Here is a 22,674-nt window from a genome sequence, read left to right as displayed (position 1 = left end):
TGTCAATTATTGTATTGCATTTTGTTTTAATCGAATTTTAAATTTAATAAAGTTATATTAGTTTTATATTACAGATTATAATGATTTTCTAAACCATAAAATATTTTGTATAAATATTCATATCAGGTACATATATCAATGTTCAAAAAATTAAAACTTTATATTGAAAATGACTACAATTAGTATTGTTATGATAATAGATGTTCAAAATTGTACATTCATTTATAAACATGATAAAATTTATATCTCCTATTTTAAATATTTATCATTTATATTAATATCTATTTTTAACTTCTTAATTTTTTTTCGTATACTAAAAAAACCAAAACTCATTCATCCCGCAGGTTGCACGGTAAAAATTCTAGTTTTAATCATTTAAAAGAATTCTCTTACCCAAAGAAGTGCTACTTCTAAACAATTCGAAACAGGTGGCTTTTTATTTTCAAAATTTTAATTATATAATTAGTCTAAAGGAATGGTTTTACATGAATTAAATATGTATTTGAAGTAATAATATGAAAAGGAAAAAAAGTTGCTACAAAACAACTATTTTGTCGGAAGAAATGCAAGAGTTTCGTATTAGAGACGAAAAATAGATTTAAAAAAGGGTTTGGACTAATCCATGTCGGCTCCTTAGACACGACACCTTGTAATTCAAAATATTACTGCATTATCTCACATATCATACGCACATGCAAACGCAATTTTTTCTTGTTTCTCTTTAGTATATATACTCTCTGCATAGTCGTGTTCTGTTTTGTTTCTTCATTCACAAACCTAGTTGTTACTCTCCTATTACGACGACGCAGGTAATTTTCCATTTCATTTCTCGGGGAAAGGATACGGAGGAAATAAATCAAGAATTCACTGAAATCTGCAACAATTTTTTTGCTGTTATTCTTCTGTCAGTTCTTCTGTTGTTTTTTTGCTGTGTGAAGTGGCGAATGTAATGATCTCGTTGTTTCTGTGTTGATTGTTTTGTTGTTGGTTGCGTGCTGGACTTTACCTTATTCTTTCCTGTTAACTAACAGTGTTTTCAGAGTTTGATTTCTGAACTGATTTGACATTTTGCGGTTGTGATGTTGTTGGTGCAGATTTAGTTCAATTTGTTCGATTGCGATGGCTAGGAAGATGCTTATCGACGGTGAGGCTGAATCGGTTCCAGGTGTAGAACAAGGGACGAATTTTGACTTCGACTTGTTTATTATTGGGGCTGGAAGTGGTGGCGTTCGTGCTGCTAGATTTTCATCGAATTACGGAGCTAAGGTTTTTAACTGTGTTGGCGCTTAACAGTTAGCTCATGATGTTATGTAATTATATTGCTAAAGATGTTTAATCTGTGTAAACAGCTTTGCTCTTGAGGATCTGAGTTATTGAAGCTTTTCTTGATTTTTGGAGTGTAATGAGATTTTTTAAATGTTTGAATAGCTTTAGAAGATCGTTTTCGAAGTCCTAATTCTTATAAGGACGAGTTGTGTATATTTTAATGCCAAAATATTAAAATGTAACTAGTACGGAAGGACTCACTTTTCTTATTGACTTAGTTAATCTATCGTTTTTGAGTGTTATTCACTGACGTATTTTACTTGTTTATTTGTTGCCTTATGTTTAATATTCTGCATTCTGTCTCAGAAGGTGGGAATTTGTGAGCTTCCGTTTAATCCCATTAGCTCAGAAACAATTGGAGGAGTTGGTGGAACGTAAGTCATAAATTTGACATGTCTTTCCTTTCTATTGATTATTTTCTTCAGTCACTTTTCTATCTTTCTTTTTACATGATGGAGACATTCCTTGTTAATTACCCTGTGGGTAAAAACAACTGGTGTATGCTTGAAGACAACTCTCCACTTAGAGATGGGTTTCAAATTCTTCATACATTTTACGCTACTTTGCTTACCAACTTTTATGCGATTGGTATTAAGATAATGACTTGGTCATTTTAGTTCTTATGAAACATTTGTTCTCAAGCATGTTAAATGCTTTGCTTGTGTTAACAGCTGCTTGCAAGTTTGTTACTGTAATCAGATGCCTCAATTTTTCTATTCAACTAAATTCTAATTTGATGTGTATCTGTCAAATCTTTTACGTAATGTGCATATGGAATTGCCTTTTGCTAGATCAAACATTCACATTGCTCTTGTATATCTTATTATTCTACCCTTTATAGCTTTCCAGGAGATTTTTCTCATTTTATTTTTTCTTAAATGAAATTTTGTTCCCAGGTTTGCTAAATAAATTTGTGTGTGCTTACTTGTTCAGTTTTTCTCCTTGATTGTGAAGATTGTATTAGCATTTAAGTATGGTGCCATAGCAATGTGGCTCGGTGGATTTTATGCCTCCATAGGCAATTTTGTGTAGAGTGGACTGCTATGATGACACCATAGCCGTGATGACATGTTTATAAGGTGGAAGTTTGGCATTCCAAATCCACCATATTCTGCCATCTGTCACTGATTACACTGTACTATATAAATCGTAATATTGGCTTAGCTACATAATTTAGTAAGGGAAAAGACTAGGAATATCATTATAGATAATCTTCCACAATTTGATCTATTTAGGGGGTATTTTGTTACTTAACTTACAATTATATTGTCTCATGTAACAGCCTTCTCCAACTCTAGCTAAACCCAGTCCATCTTACTGTTGTAGTTCTATTTTACCTTAATTGTCTCCACTCTCTCCAGACTGATGAAATTAACTTCGGGAAAATATTTTGAATGTTAGATAATAAAACCACCCCTGTACCTTGCAAGATGGTGCATACTAGATAATAAAAGCATTTATGTACTTTCAGCTAAAGGGAAACCATTTATGGTGACTCAATTTCTATACAAGCAAACTGATGTCAGTATTTCATTCCGTTCTTGTCATGACAGAGAACCTTTATTTTTTTTTAATTTGGTTTAAGGGCTTATGATACTTGATAGGATGTAAATTATGACTTGTGAGCTTTAAAATATAAAAGGAGCAATATTATGAACTCATTTTTACCACTTGCAAAATCGGTGGAAATTGGGAATGAAATTATGTAGCAAGTTATTTATACCATGTGTACTACAAATCACTTTGTCCAACTGACTGCAAAGTGCAATGAACAGCATTTGATTTTTGGATCTAAAAGTCTTCTATAAAAGAATTTGGAGAAACATAGAAGGAAAATCTTGCTTTAGTTGATTCTATTGCAATTTGTTTTTTGATACAGCATTATGGTATTGATTGGTCCATGTAGCTAACCTGACGTAGGGTTGAATGGTCATCCACATTCTGGGGAAGCATATCCTGACTCTCTCTTTGTGCTGTAACTCAAACATTTTTATGATATATCAAAAATTAAAAGTCTGGTTTCTTCAACTTTTGTATTCTTTCTGTGTGGTGTGCTGGTTTGTTTGCATTTTTATAAATTTCCTGCTTTTTCTGAATATTTTAATTTAATTATGATGTATTAGGAATAACCCAAGTCACGAATTGATTAGAGATAGACCCTAAAAAGAATGTAAGCAGGGATAACCCCTATCTTACAAACCAATTTTGTAGCATTGAGCTAGACCTAAATTCACATCTAATATGATATTAGAGTCTATTGTAAATTCTTTAGAAAGGGTTATCCACACACCAAGCCTAATAGTGTTGGGTGTGAAGAGGATGTATTGGAACATAAGTCACAGCTCGGCTGGAGAGGCAGTTTGAAAAGAATATACAAGTGGGGGGAACAACCCTCACCTCACAAGGTGGTTGGGTGATGTTTAGTTATGTTCAAATCAACGTTCTAATATAATGAACTTACTTGAAAAAGATAATTGTGTAATAGAGGCACGTTTGCTCTAAATCCTGTATTTCATTCTTTAGCTCTCTCCTCAACGGCCTTTGGTATTCCTTCAACTATTGTTTTTGATGAAAATGCTTATAATTTTTTATTTTATTTTGAAGGTGTGTTATTCGTGGTTGTGTTCCCAAAAAGATTTTGGTCTATGGAGCATCGTTTGGAGGTGAACTCGAGGTAAGGATTTGTTTTTAAATCAATTGATATTAACCTATATTAGTTATTAGGTACATAACACGATTGTTGCAATTTTTTGCTCTCTGTAGCTGTTGCCTTGAGCTCTACTTGTACACTAGATCTTGCAACAATATTTTTCTTTTTTACCTTTCCAAGACACTTTCCTCCAATTGAAACACAATTTTCGGGAAAAGATTTTTTTCTTTCATATCTCTAAAAGGAATAAGTCAACGCTTGTTTGTTTAAGCTTAGGAAAAAGGGTTTTTCAGTTATTACATTGAAATTTGTTATCATAATTTGATAAATTTTGGTAAATCAGCAGAAATAAAAAAAATCAGTTTTTTAGTGTATTTTAGATGGCTCGAAATATTAGCTTGAAAAATAAGTCTATATCATATATATGTATTTTATAATATTGTGGTTTTAGTTGTCCATTTCCTTTTTCTGTTCTTGCTGTAGCTGTTTGGGCAACTGCAACAGTATACACTCCTGCAATCGTAATGTACCTTTTTTGACTTTTTTCACGCACACAAACACAGCTACCATTGTCAGCCGCTACCTGCCACTGTCCTACTTCTGCCAGTGGCAACTTTGAGGTGGCTTTTCCGATGAACCGGAAGTATGTCCGCCTTGTCAAGTGTGACTCTTTTCAGCTGGTTCCAAAGGAAAAAACTGCCTCACCTTTCTTCTCTTTGTTTGGAAAAGTGGGTTTGATTTCTACTTTTCTCTCTAAAGTTTAGTTTTTTCACTATTCCGGAAACATGGTTCATTCCGGCCTATTTTGTCCATTTCTGGAACTCCAACCATAACTTCAGAGAAACTCAATGGCAAAAACTATCTCTGCCTGTCAGATTTTGTGGAACTATGGTTCCTTGTTCAGGGATATCACAATCATTTAGAGAAAGATATAAATGAAGTGTCATCAAACAATTAAGAGTGGTGGAAAAAGCTTGAGAAATTTGTTGAAGATAGCATGTTGTCATGAATTATTAAATGAGGTGGGACCCTAATCAGATGGTTGCAAGGGAGCCAGCTTAGGCAACCATAATAGATCGAGAAGGATGACCATGTAAGGCATAATACCAATCAATTTTGTGGTCGAGCTTGTGACAATTTTCACACTTGTGACGTCTTTGTCTAGGTTGCAAGTGTGATTATGATCAACTCGCCAAGATATTGATGCAAAAGAGTCATTAAAGGTGACTGAAGAAGGTATTTCAATGGTTGACTTACCTGGCACACGCAATAGGGTGGAACAAGTGAAATTAAAGGTAGGCACAACTAGGGATCCCAAAATTTGATCACAAATGTGTGAATAATCATCAGGAAGTCCATGTATAGCCAACAACTTGAAGAACTATCGTTGCTCTAGCTTTTGGGAAGGAGTGAAGGCAGGAGGTGATAACTCATTAATGTCAGAAAAGTTATTTAGGATATTTTAACAAACACCGTAAAGACATTGAGTATCATTCGTGTAAAACCGTGTTGTCTGTTTCCAAACTTGTAAACATGTCTCATAAGTGCAAAATAATATTTTTGATGATAAATGAATTGTAGACTTATGTACAATGCATAATTGAGCATCAATTTTCAAGCAACGAGAAAGCTCATTTTAGCAATAGTGGGCACACTTTGATTAAGACGATCAACACAATCCTAACTCTTAAGCCAAAGTCTAGTGTTTGATGCACAAGTATCATATTTAGTTCCATCTAATTTGTCAATGGACGGATGCACATTGACATAATTGATATAGATGGGTGAATCATATGTAGGAGCAGCAAAAGAGGCCATGGATAACTGTAGAGACAAAAAATAATTATCAGGATAGAGAAACAACCCTAAAAAGAAGTGAAAAATTCCCACGAACTTCTATCAAGATGAAAGTTACAAATCTAGAAAGAGGATGTAGATACGAGTCTAACGTTGGTGGTTGCAGCCCGAGAGGAGGCCAAACGCACTGCCATGTGTGGCGAGAAGTGGCAGTGACGATGAGGGTTAGAGTGGCAGCATGCATGCGTGTCACAACTTTGATTGCTACGATCTTTGCGGTGTGGTGGGTGCCTGGCTTGGATGATGGCAACCATGACCAAATAACAATGGCGAGGTAACAACCGCGTGGTGGGACCAAACTGGGTAGTGGCAAAAAACAATAATTGGAAAAAACCTAAGAACAATGCCGGAAATTAAAAAGGAACAACTTCAGGAAAAAAAAGAATTAGCATTGGTGAACAGTGGGTTCACCAAGGGGTCAAGGATTAAGCCTAGCTCTAGGTACCATGTTAAAATAAAAGAGAGAAAGGCATAGACTGAATTCATAATGTGTGTGGAGCACATAGGGCTATGCATTTATAAATAGGAAATACGAAAGGGTGTCCCTAAACCCGTTCCATTAACTTTGTGGATCAAACAACTTCTTTAAAAACTATAGTTCTGTGAAATACAGCCAATGAAATTGTATTGTGATAATCAGGCAGCCCTTTTCATTACCTCTAATCCAATGTTTCATGAGATAACATTGCCATTCTGTGAAAGAGAAGCTGCTTCCCAAGGAGATCACTACTGAGTTTGTCAGCTCAAATAATTAACTTATATTTGTACTAAATCCTAGGGATCTCGAATTGAATTTGTAAGTTCCAAGTTTGGAGTACACAATTTATATTCTACAACTTGAGGGAGGGCTACATAAACATATGTATTTATTGTGTCTTGCAGTAGTCAGTAAGTGTTGGATTTATATGTAATCATATCTGATGTTATGTAGTTACATTAGGATTGCTTCAATTTTCATCAAATATGTTATGAAAAATAATACTATATTTATGAGATAGTGTATTGGTTTTCCCTTTATGTTTTTAATTCATGCAGGTTCATAATTATTAAAATATTATTGGTGTTTCTTACATCATCTTCTGTATACATTTTACTAAAATGTATGATTGATCTTTGACAGGATGCCAGGAATTATGGGTGGGAATTGAATGAGAAGGTTGACTTCAATTGGAAGAAGCTCTTGCAAAAGAAGGTATTTCGTGATTTTATTTTATGTTTAATGATATAAAGTTCTGTTATTTTGTCTAGATTTTTAAAATCAGATTCGTATCCCTTCCTTAAAGATATACTTTGGATTGCCTTTGATTTTCTAGATGTTTTTGTTATAAACATTACGTGCATGTCCTCCTACTAGTTTGCTTATAGTAAAGCCGAAAACAGCTTATTTAGTATTAGTTTTTAACCATGTCGAATGGTGTTTTTGTGATCAATGTAATGGTCCTCACCTAGCAAGGTAAAACTTTGTTGTTGTTTTTATGGGTGTTGTTGGCTGTTCAATAACTTTTGTTTTTGTCAAACGGCAGACAGATGAAATAAACAGATTAAATGGAATTTACAAGAGGCTGTTATCCAATGCGGGGGTTAAATTATTTGAAGGCGAGGGAAAGATAGTTGGTCCGAATGAGGTTGAGGTGACACAATTGGATGGGACAAAACTGTCCTATACTGCTAAGCACATATTAATTGCAACTGGTAGCAGGGCTCAACGTCCAAATATTCCAGGACAGGTGAGTTTGCTTGTTTTGAAATATTATTGCAAAATGATCCTACTGACACGATTGTTCCTTTTATGAGTAAGTATTTTTAATGTATCTTAAGAATTACAACAAGATTACGGTAGGAAAGAGAGGAGAAATAGTGACTGAATTGTAAGATGTTAGAATTATATAGTGTGTTATAGTTAGATCAAGTACTTGGATGTTATAGTTCAATCCAAGTAAACTAGCTTAACCGGACTAATGACCATGAGTGTTGTTGTTGGTGGATGGTAAGAAAGTCAAAAATCCATCATATACGCATGGTGGGGGGCATGGTGACAATTGGTGGATAAATAGAATATGTAATATATGTAAAAGTACTAAAAGAAGTGTTGATATAAATAAAATCAAAAATCAGTAAAGATAAATTAAAAAACTAAAAAAGTTAGCTAATACTAAAAATTAGATGTTGTTAGATGATATATTTTGTTTAGTAGTTGGGCTCAGCCCATTATGTATTTCTAGGTTTGGTCCATTATCATTATAAATAAACTATCCTTTGTGTAGGGTTTACAAAAGGGAGATTAATCCCAAAATCCTTTTTCATCTTATTTTACAGATGTAAATAAATAAAACTAAAAAACATAAATAAAAAACTAAGCAAATAATAAATGTATAAACTAAGGAACCTTAGACACCAATAATAATGGTTTACTTTCCTAGAAAACACGAGAAGTTTCTTGAGTTCACAATAACCAACTCCTAACAAAACGATAAAAACATAATACAACATAAAATAAATTCTCTGGCCTCTTCCTTATGCCCAACGTAATACTTTTCTTCTTTGTTATCATGAAGTGAAGGATAGCCTCTTCTTATCCATCACAATGAGCAACTCCTAACAAACTCATTCATGATTTTAAAACAAGAAAAACAACATCATAATTTCATAAATACCTAACAAACTCATCCAGGAGTTTCTGGCCTCTTCCTCATGTCCAACATAATACTTTTCTTCTTTGTTATCATGAAGTGAAGGATAGCCTCTTCTTATCCATCACAATGAGCAACTTCTTAAAAATTCGTTCATGATTTTAAAACAAGAAAAACATCATAAATACCTAACAAACTCATCCAGGAGTTCAAAACAACAAAATGATAAAAACACAATGCAACCGTAAAAGAAGTCTGTAATCCTCTTTCTCAACCCCCAGCTTCCTTGTTTTGCTTAAGTGAAAGCATATCCTTCTCCTTCTCTCTCGGGCTCTTCAAAAATTAAACATGATCTCTCCTTTGAATTATCATCCTCACATTTTCTTGGACTAGTACTTGCTTCTTTTCTGTAGATCCTGTCACTGCTTGTTCTTTTAGATGTTTGGGTAGCTGTAATAGTATCACTTCCACTTGTTGGCTCCTTTTTTCTTTTTATTTTCTGCCTAGAAATTTGATCTCATGGAGAAGAAACAAGCAGCAGGATACAATTGTTAGATCAAATGAAGTTGAATAATCGTGTCAACAGCTGCATGCAAAATTCCCTGGCTTAGACGACTTCTCCAACAATTACAGATTGGACATACGAAGGGACTCTGATGCAACCTGATGCCTAGATTTCACAAGAACAGATAGTCCACCGCAATAACAAATCCGTCATTAAGAACACATAGAAGATGAAAATGAAGAAGGTTGAAGATGAAAGGCGTTACAATCAATAATGATTAATGAGTCAACGAGGATCCAACACAAGGATCATGAATTGTTGATGAGAATCAATAGTTCCCTCTCATAAAAGAGTTATACTCTCTCTTAAGCAAAGTTTATTTGTCTTCAAGTAAGGGGCACCAATGTATCTGTAGATCCTTGGCCATAATTAAGTCCTAGTTAGAGTTCAGCTTGTTTGGGCCTCTTCTAAACATACTTAAGCCCAATTAAAAACATCACTACATTTAAAATTTAAAATTTGCACAAAACATAGTGTGCCCATTGTCATGGCTTGCTTGAGAGAGCACAAGACATTCCTAGAAGCCACATCTATGTCTTTGTTCATTTAGCCGAAAGTTAGTAAGTAACGGAAATTGAGTTACTAATTTTGTCTCAAATTTCATGACAATACAGTTGGGGACAGAATGGTTTTGATTGATGAATTTTAAGTTGTTCCACTATCCCTCACTCATCTCCGAGAAATGCTTCTTCTTCATTATTGACATTCACATTCTTATTGTGCAGGAATTGGGTATAACATCTGACGAGGCACTAAGTTTAGAGGATCTTCCTAAAAGAGCTGTGGTTCTTGGAGGAGGGTGTGTCTTTATCTTTTTTATGTTTTTAGTTAAACTACTTGGTATCTCAGGTGGTTACTTTATGTTCCATTTTTCAGTTATATTGCAGTGGAATTTGCATCTATATGGCGTGGGATGGGTTCTGAAGTTGATTTAGTTTTCAGAAAGGAACTTCTGCTAAGGTTTGGCTTTCATATACTTATTTCGTGTTTTAGTTTTTAGTGGTCATAATGGAGCCTTCTCGATATGTGTATTTTTCCCCTTGTTTGCTTTTTAAGTTTTAACATTAGCAAATCAATGTAGACATATATTTAACTGGTGTGGAAACATTTTTTTCCTTAACCTCGACATTACTTGAAACACTTAGCAAACAGAAGTGGTCTTTACTTAGTATTGGTAATACAAATGTTGAAAGAATTAGTGCCATAATAGGTCACGGAGGATGGTACTACTTTGCCACCATGTTGAGAAGAGAGAAAATGAGAAGGAATATTATGAATTTTGTGTGTACACAAGATTATTCTTATTTTTAATGAAGAGAAACAATCATAGGAAATCAAATGAAGTCTAATAATGTGAAATATTTGCAAGATATTTCCCTAACCCAATCCGTACCAAATCATATATCTCCCTCCCTATTTAATTATCTCTTTTCTCAAATAATTATATTGTGATTGAAAATAAGATAAATTCTAAAATTTGACAGCTTGGTATATTTATGAATGGTTTGACAATTATAATTTCATCATCCTAATGTAATGGGTTTTCTATAACATACAATATTGTATTAGAACTGCGTACATTAAAATTGAGTTCAATAATTATGGGTTACTTCTGAATCATAAGGAAGTGGAAAATGATATAGAGGGAAAAATGGAAAGAAGGGAAGATACCTGAAAGGACGGGAACAGAACAATAAGAATTTGTCATAGATAGAAAATGTTTAGAAGCCTTGATTTATTTTGATGATAGTTATTACGGAAAATAAGATATCTCTTTTTGTTGCAGAAATTTGAATGTCTAACATTTCATCTGTCTAATAGTAGTATTGTTTGATGCATAGAAGTTAATTTCGTAGTATACACACTTCTTAGGTATTTGGATTGTGGAATGTTTTGTTGTATCATTTCCTTGCTTTTTTACAACTAGCATTTGATTTTTCAAGCTATTCCTAAATATATTTCAAGAAATTCTATTAAATGTTGTATTCAATAATTCACGTGCTTTATTTAGAGACATCATTCCAAGGAAAATCTTGGATGCATATATTAACTCTAGAAGGGGGAGGTTGAATGGTGTTTACAAACTATTAGCAATTGGTAGACAAGCATCTATACTTTCAAAAGACAGTCTACAAGTATAATAGAAGTATAGAAAAAACTCTTTATATTGATTCACCCACCTTAATTCAGTCCTTTAAAAGACTCTTTTAATTCATTATAATGAAATTCATTACAATGAGTATTTTTCCTTGTCACTTATGAGTTACACGAGTACATAATGTCACTCTTTGACAAACCCTTTTAATCTCCTATATGAGATTAAAAACGTTAATTATTTTTTCACGCTAAGCCACTTTTGGTTTTCACGATTATTCTTTAGGTACTAGTACTGGCTACAAACAAAGCTGTTTAAGGATAACTATGGGAACAACTCTCGTAGAGACAACAGAGTTATAACTTCATTGGGTAAAAGATGCTGCAATTGTGTTCTCTCAAATGCTAGAACACCAAGTATTCTTTGATACTAGGTCAATTCCAGCTTTCATAAGTATTCTTTGGTTATCACTCTTGGTTACAAACAAAGATATTTGTTGGATAACAACAGGAATTATTCAAGTAGAAAGGATATTGAATTTAGAGATTTAAACTTTACTAGGTGGGGGGTATTGCAATTGATTTCTCTCAAATGCTAGGTCTGACAAAAGGTCATAGCTTATACTATTGTATGAGTGTTTGGATGATTTGAAGACTCTTTTTTGCTTGAACAATTGTTTCTTATGTAGGGATGGCAACGGGTCACTATGGGCATGGATAGTGCCTACCCGCAACAGAACAATCTACCCGTTACCCTCCCTTGATACCCTCCTCTGTTACCGGTGGATACTCGAAGATATTTAATAAAAGATATTTTATAAATTTTTAAAATAAAATTTAAATAAAACTACAAAAAGAAAATATAAATTAAATTAAATATAATTTTAATTTTAATTAAATTTAATCTAATAGAATATTTATTAAATTTTAATTAAATTTAACTTAATAAAATATATATTAAATTTTAATTTTAATTTTTTTGCGGATAACGGATACCTGCAGGTATGTATAATATGATAACTGTACCCGATCCGTTTTTGAACGATATTAAAATATTCGCTACCGTGGGTATCAATTATCCGCTACGGATTTTATCCACGGATATCCGCGAGCACGAGTATTTTTGTCATCCTTAGTGTTATGGTTATTGTCATTTGTCTTTTATAGGCTTTAGACAAGTATATGTAGCATAGACAATCTTTTTATCTTTGAAACCAATCTAGTGATCTTCATATCTTAGAAGCAAATAAATTCGATCCTTGCTGAATATTCAGTTTATTTTACACTGGTCTCAGATGAAATTAAAATGTTTCCAGTAACAGAGCATTGGATGCTAGATAAAACTGTTCATGAAAGATTTCTATAGATTGTAAAGACATTAGATGGTCTGTTGTTCTTGTCTATATAAGTTCATATTACCTAAGTTGTTTTAATTCCAATGTATATTTTTTTACTTCATGGTATCTTATTTAATCTTTTATTACTTCCAAACTTAATCTTATTTGTTATCATCAAAACAAAGTGTAATGTTGTTCTTAACATATTTGAGTTCTGAGTTTTGATGTACAAAGACTTAACTATCCCTAACTCTCAAATTTTGTCGAGTTGAAAAATGTGAAAAATCCTAGTCAGGGAATTCTTGTGAGTTGTGACGAAAAAAGGAATATTGCATTCTTGAGAATGCTAAACTCTCATTATGAATCTGAGTCCCGCCATATCAACATGGTGGAAGTAGTAAGATATGGGGATACATTGATGAGAACGGAATATGTTTAGGTTGTTCTGATCGCAGATGAAATTGAAGGAGAATAAAGAGAAGAGAAGAGATAGGGTTGTGTGATATCGTTTTTGTTTTTCAGGATGTAAAAACTGTTTGATAAAATAATATTTAGAGAGTAGTACCAGGAGATGTATATGTATAAGAACGAACGAGTGATAGAAAATTGAAATTAGAAAATCAAGGCAAGTTAGAGATATTCTGATACTTTGGTTTTAAAAATTTAAGAGATATTAGTTTTGAAAACAATTTTCCAAAACTAGTCTTACCAAAAAAGTATTTTTATTTTCTGATTTTGAAAATAAGAAACATACAGGGATGTTGTTTTCTTAGAACTGGTTTTCGTAATAGAAATTTAACTTAGGTCGTTAGTAGCACATAGGTTTCATCTCCAACATGTATTTGAATTCAGAAAATCAAGTTATAATCATTTACATAAAATTTACCTTGTCGAGTCAGTCTGTTTTGATGAGATTCATATCTGTAGGAAAATTAATGGTGGTTAATGATATGCCATTGACAATTGTGGGAGTCAACGTACTATTGGAAAAATTAGAGTCAGTACACAGTTTCATACTTCAGTATTGTTCTTGCAAATGTATTTATTCTTTCGTGAGTATAATGCTCTCACTCATTAAGTTTATGTTAATTTTTATAAGTTTATTTTAAAGTTTCTTTCATTATTTTCTACTTAATGCTATCCAGCTTTTTGGTTAGTAAAGTTAATTACAGTGAAGCTTGCATGGATTTCTCCACGTGTTGGTGAATCAGTTTGCCTTTTATTTCTTTGATCCTGAAAATGCTATCCTTCACAGAAATTGTTGGCAAAATATCCAAAAATCCACGCTCACCCCACTTAAAACTTACGATTTAATGATTTATTTCTGAAACATTGTTGCTTTCAGCAGTGGAAGTGCTAGTTTATTTGTTCCATGTATGTGTGGTAGTGGTTGCAAGAAGGCTTGTCAATTATACAATATTTGCTATACCACTAGCTATTAATAGGTTGCATTTTTCCTTAGTTTTTGTTAGCATCAATTTTTCTGTCTGTAGTATACATTACTCCCTGCTGAATTATGCTATTGCAGAGGTTTTGATGATGAAATGAGAGCTGTAGTTGCAAGAAATCTTGAAGGCAGGGGAATTAATTTACACCCAAGGACCAATTTGACTCAGGTATATCCTTTTGGGGTTTGTAGCTCACATTTGTAGAACTTCTTTTTCAATTTTTTTAGCTGGGGGCTTTTAGCTAATTTAACAAATTTCGTTTTTTTAGTTGATCAAAACAGAAAATGGAATTAAAGTTATTACAGATCACGGTGAGGAACTGATTGCAGATGTTGTACTATTTGCCACTGGTAAGGATACTACTGAGAAGAAATATCTCAATGTTGTGTATCTTAGACACACATGAATGCTATTTATAACGGGGTTAAATAAGTTTTTTATACTTCCAAAATTGTCTGATATTGAAATTTTTATCTCCAAAACTTTAAACATTTAATAAATATGTTAATTTGGTTCTGGTAGTAACTTTATTTTTCTTGAACTTGGAGTGTTGAAATGTAATCATCCTACTCTGATTATTGCATATATGCTAGCATGTGACACTATCAAAACTAACGTATCAACACTATGAATTCGAAAACAGATTAACTTATCTGCATAAGATTAGCATTATTAAATGTTGAGTATTGAAAACATTTTGGAGGTACTGATTTTTGAAGGTATTAGAAACTTATTTAACCCTTTTATAATATGTAGTTAGGAAGCACACATGTCATATGTTTCAAGCTGTAAAGTCATCTTAATTGTGACCTCTTTGGAGATTGCTTTAGTTGGAGCCACAATACCTAAAATTCAACATATAAATTAATAATATGCTGAAAACTCAAGTACAAGGTCATGAAGATTAATTATGTTAGTACTTCTCTGAAGCTACAACTCCTAACCATTAAAGAAACAGAACTAACTAATTAATTAATAGGAACTAGACAATACAAGAATATCAGTAAAAAATTATGACTGGACAACCCATCAACATGTCTTCAAATTTAATTCACTATGATAGTTTTAATTAATATTCCACAAAAACATTGGCCAACAGAAAGAAATCCAACCTGTTCTTGACTTGTCATGTTGGATATGTATTTGATTCACACACACACACACACACACACTTGGATATGTATTTGATTCATTTTTTCTGCAACTCGCTACCATCTCAAAATCCTCTTCATCTTTATTATTATACTTTATCTTCTTTTCTTAACTGTTTATCTTTTTCAATCTACCCTCTTTTATCTCTGTGTAAACTAAATGTTTATGTTTGTCTTAAAAGTTGTCAATATTTAAAATAACCTTGTATCATAATTTAAATTATTCATAGTAAATCCAAAATTTTATATATTTAAAAAAGATATTTATCATGAATATATTTCTTGAAAATATATTCTTCTTTACTATTTTTCTGTTGCTGCAGGGAGGGCTCCTAATTCTAAGAGGTTGAATTTAGAAGCTGTAGGTGTTGAGGTTGACAAAGCTGGAGCAATAAAGGTTGACATAACTCTCCTTTAATTGCCTGATTCCTTGAAGTCTAGCCAGAACAAGTTATTCTCATTTCAGGATCTGTATTATAGGTGGATCCATTTTGATTCTATAGTATATTGGTCTCTGGTTATATAGATACAAACATAAGACTTTTTCTACTTGAATAACAATCTGCAAATGCCATAATGTAGTTGTTTCGACTGGTGTGCCGAGTCATTGATTAGAGAACTCCAATAAATTCTAAAGTATAAAGGAATTTGTATAACTAATCCCTTCCAAGTAGAAGTTAAAGCTGTAGGATGTTTACATGCCTTTGAATAAGTGAAGGAAAGTACTATTTAGCAGTCAAAATCTTCTGTTTATTGAAGCATTCTCTTATCAGTTACTTTGTGAGTAGGAATATAGATGTCTGAGTAAATTGATATTTAAGGTTATATCATCTTAAACGCTTTTGTTGATGACTGGATATTGAATTGAACAATTGTTTTAAGAGCTAGAGAATGATTATGACTCTCATAGTTTTAAATGTTCTGCGTTCCTTTGTGGTTTAGGTGGATGAGTATTCACGCACAAGCATACCTAGTATATGGGCTGTGGGTGATGTCACAAACAGAATGAATCTTACACCCGTGGCCTTGATGGAGGCATCGTGCTTTGCAGTAAGTATTTAAATAGTTTGTGGATAAGCATACGTATTTATTATCTGTTCTGAGTTGGTGCAGTCAGCTATTGGTTGGTCTAATGGTGCTCTTATTTATTGTTGTCTAACATGAATTTGTTTTGCAGAAAACAGTATTTAATGGGCAAGCAAGCAAGCCAGACTACAGTAATATTGCATGTGCAGTGTTTAGGTGTAGTTTCTTTTGCATTTTAAAACTGAGTGGTTAACTATTTTGAATGTTAATTTATGATGGTATATCTCCTTCCCAATTTTATCTCTAACCATTTTGTTTTTTCTTTTCATGGTTCTGCAGCATTCCACCACTTTCTGTAGTTGGTCTCAGTGAGGAGCAGGCAATAGAGCAAACCAAAGGTGATCTGTTGATTTTTACATCGACCTTCAATCCTATGAAAAACACCATCTCTGGGTAAGTGTAGGGACTTGAATTTTCACCCACTTTACCTTTATTTCAAGCCAACTACTTGCAGAATTCATGACAACTTGGATCAGAACAAAGTTTCTGTAGAAAATATTATTTATTACGCATAGTTTAAATCCTTTCAGCATTTTTTATTTATTTATTTACTCCATTGCAAATCATTGTTTTGGATTCTAAAAGAGGGACGTTACTGGTAATCTGGATCTATGTTAGCCTCCATTATAATGACTACTAAGTATTAGTTGGACCGAGTATTAGTTATGTATGTTGCAACATAACTTTCTTATCTAGATTATTTGCTCATATTTTGTTAAACTTTAGGAAAGATAAAAACATTGAGCTGAAACCGTAAGTTTTTTGAGATAGTATATGTGCTTTATTTATATTGAGAAAAATGGGAATAAATAAAATCCTTCCTAATAATACATATATAATATAGATTTTTTTATGATATAAGATCAATTCCTTATTTCTATACTTATAACATTTTTCAAATAGGCGACAAGAAAAAACTGTCATGAAGCTTATTGTTGATGCCGAGACCGATAAGGTTCTTGGAGCCTCAATGTGTGGACCTGATGCACCTGAAATTATACAGGTATCCTAATGGTTTCACTCTGGTAGTCAGATATAAAATTGCAAGTTTGGTGTATTTGTTTTCATAATGATGTCTGTTGTTTAGAAACAAACGGTTATAATTTCCTTTTACTGCATCGTTGTTGCAGCAGTATCTGAAAAGTTTTTAAACATTTTAGATATCCTCTCAAGAGCACTATCAATTTTCCAATTTCATGATACATCATTTCCTTAATAAATTTGGTTTAATAATATTGGTTATCAACAGGGTATTGCTATTGCATTGAAGTGTGGAGCTACCAAGGAACAGTTTGATAGCACGGTAAGTTCACAGTTTTTCTTCGTGCCTTCTGAGGGCAGTGGTGGGTTATTTTTACTGGATGGGAAATGATTCAATAACATCTGGAATGAGCTCATATTCAATGATGAGCTCAAGAATGACAAAATTTTGGCGGTGTTGGAAAATACAGTGTGGTTATAATGGTTATTTAGGAATTATAATGTTAGATAGCTGCAAATAGCAGTAGACAGAGTTTTATACGATGTTTTCTCTCTCTGTCTTATTGACTCTGTTTATACTGTTATAGTTTCTGATTGCTTCACCTGACTGTTTAATTTAGGTGGGAATACACCCATCGGCGGCAGAAGAATTTGTAACCATGCGGACAGTGACGCGGCGCGTAACTGGAAGTGGCAAACCCAAGACCAATTTGTAAGAGTCTTCTTTAGTGAAAATAATTTGTGTTTGATGGGTAGTGTAAAGCTGCAAATTACTTCCTTTGGTGACCTTTCTATAAAATGGCCTTTCTATTTGTCAAATATCCATTCTATTTCACATTCCATAGTGGAAACAGTTTGGTTCATTATGTAACAATGTTAAATAAATTAGGACGCGTTTGATGCAGTGAATGACAAAATATATTTAGAGTGGAATATATTTTTAGTCCCTTGAATTTTAATTAATTTTGTTTGACTTTTAAATTTAATATCGATCTGTTAAGCATTGCAATATGAATAAAATGATCATTGGGACTGTACTACTTAATACAGCAAAACTCGATTTCTTGTTATTCTGTATGACATGAAATAATAATAATATTTTTAATTTGTTTTATTGACAAATAATTTTTCAATTAATCTGAGTTTTCACAATGATTTTTATAATTTTAGTTTTTAAATTAATTTTTAATTATGTACTTTTTTTATTCACGTATCAATCATTTTAATTAATTCTACTGTTCATCTTACATTATATTTTATTTTTCTTTCAGAAAATATTTCTGGTGAAATTCAAAATAAAAAAAAAACAAAATATTACTTTGATGTAAATAAAATACATTCATTACGTTAATTAATATGAATGTTTACAAAATAGTATAATATAAAAAAAATCAAATAAACCAATACCGAGATATATATATATATATATATATATAGATATATATAGAGAGAGATATGTTATTTAAACAATAAAATAAGTATCGCAATAAGATAATCGTTAACATAAACAGTACATATTAAAATTATAATTTTGGAGGAAATTGATCTATTAAGTATTTTTAATGAGAAATTTTTTTTAAGAAAATAATACTTTTTTGAGAAAAAATCAGTTTATATAAAAGTTAAAAATTAAATTTTTTAGCAAGAAATTAACTTATACACATAGTTCATGAGCTAAGCTTAACGTATAGAGGTTAATTTTTTTTTCCATTTTCTTTTCCTCTCTAAAATGACATAATAAGACGTTTATCCGCATAGTATCAACGTCTCATTTAATAAATAAAATTACTTAAACGATACGTCATACATTATAATATGAAGAGCAAAATTTCAGAGTATAACGTCACTCTTACAAGTATCCAAGGTACTAAAGAGAAAACAAGACACACCATGATGCCAATACAAGATATAGTAAAGATATCAACAGTAGTACAAAATGAAATCCAGAGACAATACAATACATGGGTCGTAGCCTTAAAAGAAAAGCCCAAGCAAAAGGAATCTAACCCAAACAAACTATGCAGCGGAGTCACCATTTTCCTGTTGACCATGAGGATTTCTTGCATCTGCTCACATCAATAAATTGATGATCATCGCAAAGAGAGAAAATAACACACACAACAATCAAACAAGCAAAAGGTAAGTTAGAGCAGAAAATGATTTATCATACAGTTATATACCATTTCATAGTCCAAAATGCATATGTCAATCAATCATGTTATGACTTGCAAACAATACACTAAGACTCAGGACACGACTCATTTGGATACGTATAATTAGTCGGATTCAGCTGATGCTTGCACTTGTGGTGGCCTTTACTGCTCTACCGAGCTAATTGTTACAGTTTCATCCCCACACACAAGGTTAGCCCTTAAAGTGTTTCATGCCTCCTGCTACTCTCACCACTCGAGTCAGTACGCTTTATGTGAGACTAATTGACTCTTTAGAGTGTCAGGATGCAATCCTTACCTTGAATTCTTACTAAATTATATAAATGAGGCACCACCATGAATTCCCACTAACAGGGGTCATGGAATTACGTCCTGACCAATGAGGCACCACTATGAGATCTCACCTAGAGATTCATGGAATTACGCCCTAACCAATGAGGCACCACCACGAAACTATCGTGGAATTACATCCTAACCAAATACAAATCATGTTTCACCAACCAAGTATGTACTTGTCATGCATACCAATCTCATGCCAACATTTACAACCAACCTTCATTCAGATTCCATACCAAATTCATAACAAACTCATCATATTCAGCCATGAACCATTCCATACATGCACATCACTCATTTCATGCTTTTAACATATTAATTCACCCAAACATGTGGCAAACATACAAGGATAGAGAAGAAAACAGAACCTGGGTACACTCTCGCCTAGTTCTCGCTCAAGCTGAAAGGCCTCACTCAGGCGAGCTCCTTTCGCCTAGGCGAGAGCTCGAAAAGGGAACAATGGCGATGTCGCTTTCTCTCGCTTAGGCGAGACCTCCTCGCTTGAGCGAGATGACTTCTCGCTCAAGACTAGAGCTCGTCGCCTTAGCGACAGCTCGCACAACACCAGGGAGGGTTTCCTGATACTCTCACTTAGGCGAGCACCACTCGCTTGGGCGAGATTATCATATTTACTCCATTGTTCACGCAGGCCAACATACACTTTCGTCCAGAACAATTACACAATACATATCCATCTCATTCCAAACATCATTTAATCATCACAAACACAAAATAGAGTTGAAAGACTAGTAATGTATAATGAAAACTAGAAAACAATAAGAGTTCTATCTTCCCTTACCTGGAAAGAGCTAACACGAGGCTTCGACACCAAACAGTGGTGTACAACAGCTCTACGAACAGACTAAGAAGGTGGAGGGAATACAAAGTTGAACAAGCTTGAACATGACGGAGGTCCAAACCCTAGCAAAGAGTTGCAGCTGCTCTAGGAGGGGATGAGGGAGACTGATTTCTGCAAGTGATAAGAATGAGTGGGGTTAGAGCAGTATAGGGTCCTTGGTTCCCTTTGGACCAGCCCTAGGCCCAACTGATTTGGGTAAGCCCTTAAACATTAGGACTAAAATATAAGTGAGCCTTACATCAACAAACTGTGGAATGAGAAGTTCAAAACAAGAAAGTTTTATCTTGTGTCATTTAATGATGGTTAAAGACAAGAAAAAAAAATATAAAAAAAAACTTTACTCTATTCAGAAAATGTTAAATTGTAAATTAATTAAGCAGTTCAAAGATAAAAGAAATTAAACAAACATAAAAATCTAGAAGTCAGCATTTAGAAAACACTAAAAATAGTTAAAACAAGTTTTTAGCTAGTAAAAAATTGTATTAGGGTTTTTTTTTCTTGGTGAGTAAAAGTGATTTGAGTTGATAATTAATCTAATTTTTCACCTTAACCAAATTGGGTTGGTTTTTAAGCAATCTAGTTCTAGCTAATTATAATTAGACTGAATTAATTTAGGTTGGATCATGAAATTTTAAAAAGTAGGAAAAAATACTTTATAATAAAGAATAAATTACGTTAATATATCTTGAAATTTATATACTTGCACCGCTGTTTTTTTACTGTTAAAGATAGCTTCTCTTACGAGGTGTAAGTGTACTGATTTTTATAAAAACGTGTTTAAAATAGAAGGTAGGTTTTTGAACAATTTTTAAAAGGCTTAATTATCATTTTGATCTCCTAATTTATTGGGTTGGTTCACTTTGATCCCCTTATTATTTTTAGGTTTAATTTGGTCCTCTAATTCTTTAAAAGGTTCAATTTGGTCCTTGCCGTTAAGTCAACTTTAACACCGTCTCCGTATATGCCACGTGTCATTTTGTGGAATTTTCAATTTTTTTTTCAACTTTTTTTTAAAATTTCTTAATTTTTTTAAAAAAATAATAAACTGCCACGTGTCACCTTATGGTTGTGACACGTGTCATCTTATGGTTGTGACATGTGTCATCTTATGGTTGTGACACGTGTTACTTTGAGATTTTTTATTTAAAAAATGTACTGACACGTGTTAGGTCACGATTGTGCCACGTGTCAAGCTAACATTGGTTGTTTTCAATTTAGTCCCTCTATTTACAATTTTGACTCAATTTAGTCCCCCAATTTTTTAAGATGATTCAATTTTGTCCTCTCTAATTTGATACCAAATTAGTAATTAAGCTTAATTACAACTTATATATACATATTAAAATAATTTTTATTATATTTATAGATTAAATTACTCCATCTAACTATGCAAATTATTTTTTTTTTACATGTATAGAAACTTTCAAGTGTAAAAAATTACAAGTGAAAAATATAACAAATGAAATAACATGAGTATTTAGGGAGTGATTTGATGTATAAATGGTAAAAAATTATTTAAACATGAATGTATAAATTATAATTAAGCTTAATTATTAATTCGGTCTCAAATTGGAGAGGACAAAATTAAATCATTTTAAAAAATTGGGGGACTAAATTGAATCAAAATTGTAAATAGAGAGACTAAATTGAAAACAACCAATGTTAGTTTGACACGTGGCACAATCGTGACTTGCCACGTGTCACAACCATAAGGTTACACGTGTCACAACCATAAGGTGACACGTGGCAGTATAATTTTTTTTAAAAGAAAATTTCAAAAAATTTTAAAAAAAAATAAAAGTTGAAAATTCCACAAAATGACACGTGGCATGTACGAAGACGGTGTTAAAGTTGACTTAACGGCAGAGACTAAATTGAACCTTTTAAATAATTAGAGGACCAAATTGAACCTAAAAATAATAAGGTGACCAAAATGAACCAACCCAACAAATTAGGAGACCAAAATGATAATTAAGCCTTTTTAAAATTAAGACAAACGAAATTCGAAAAAAGTTCTTTTAAACTTTGTCTTAATTTAGTCTCTTAAGTTGTGTTCTTTTTTGTGGATAGATTTGAGGAAGAGTGTAAAGATAGATTTGTATGGATTTGAGTGGATAGATGTGTGTTTTTTTGAATGGACTTAGAGGGTAAAGTGAATGGATTTTGAGATAAGTTTTATGAAA

General features: G+C 32.7%; 1 protein-coding gene across 3 annotated transcripts; it reads left to right on the top strand.

Annotated features, from left to right (window-relative positions):
* Positions 1–622: 622 nt before the first annotated feature.
* On the top strand, positions 623–18,084 carry LOC114181890 (glutathione reductase, cytosolic). 3 transcript variants are annotated; one of them, XM_028068536.1, is made up of 17 exons: positions 623–809; positions 1,095–1,266; positions 1,636–1,700; positions 3,931–4,000; positions 6,954–7,025; positions 7,357–7,560; positions 9,754–9,827; positions 9,905–9,988; positions 13,988–14,075; positions 14,176–14,257; positions 15,382–15,455; positions 16,001–16,108; positions 16,236–16,300; positions 16,424–16,537; positions 17,048–17,147; positions 17,394–17,447; positions 17,746–18,084. In XM_028068536.1, the coding sequence occupies exons 2-17, from the start codon at positions 1,120–1,122 to the stop codon at positions 17,839–17,841; spliced, it is 1,497 nt and encodes a 498-aa protein (XP_027924337.1). In that variant the 5' UTR covers positions 623–809; positions 1,095–1,119; the 3' UTR covers positions 17,842–18,084. The 3 variants fall into 3 exon arrangements, with proteins under 3 accessions (XP_027924337.1, XP_027924334.1, XP_027924336.1); XM_028068533.1 differs by having other exon boundaries at positions 1,633–1,700; XM_028068535.1 differs by lacking the exon at positions 623–809 and adding an exon at positions 848–946 and having other exon boundaries at positions 1,633–1,700.
* The last annotated feature ends 4,590 nt before the right edge of the window (positions 18,085–22,674 follow it).

This window comes from Vigna unguiculata, chromosome 4 (assembly GCF_004118075.2).
Source record: "Vigna unguiculata cultivar IT97K-499-35 chromosome 4, ASM411807v1, whole genome shotgun sequence".
In the NCBI taxonomy this organism is placed as follows: domain Eukaryota; kingdom Viridiplantae; phylum Streptophyta; class Magnoliopsida; order Fabales; family Fabaceae; genus Vigna; species Vigna unguiculata.
Note: the sequence above shows the minus strand (reverse complement) of the source record. Positions and strands in the feature narration are given on the sequence as shown.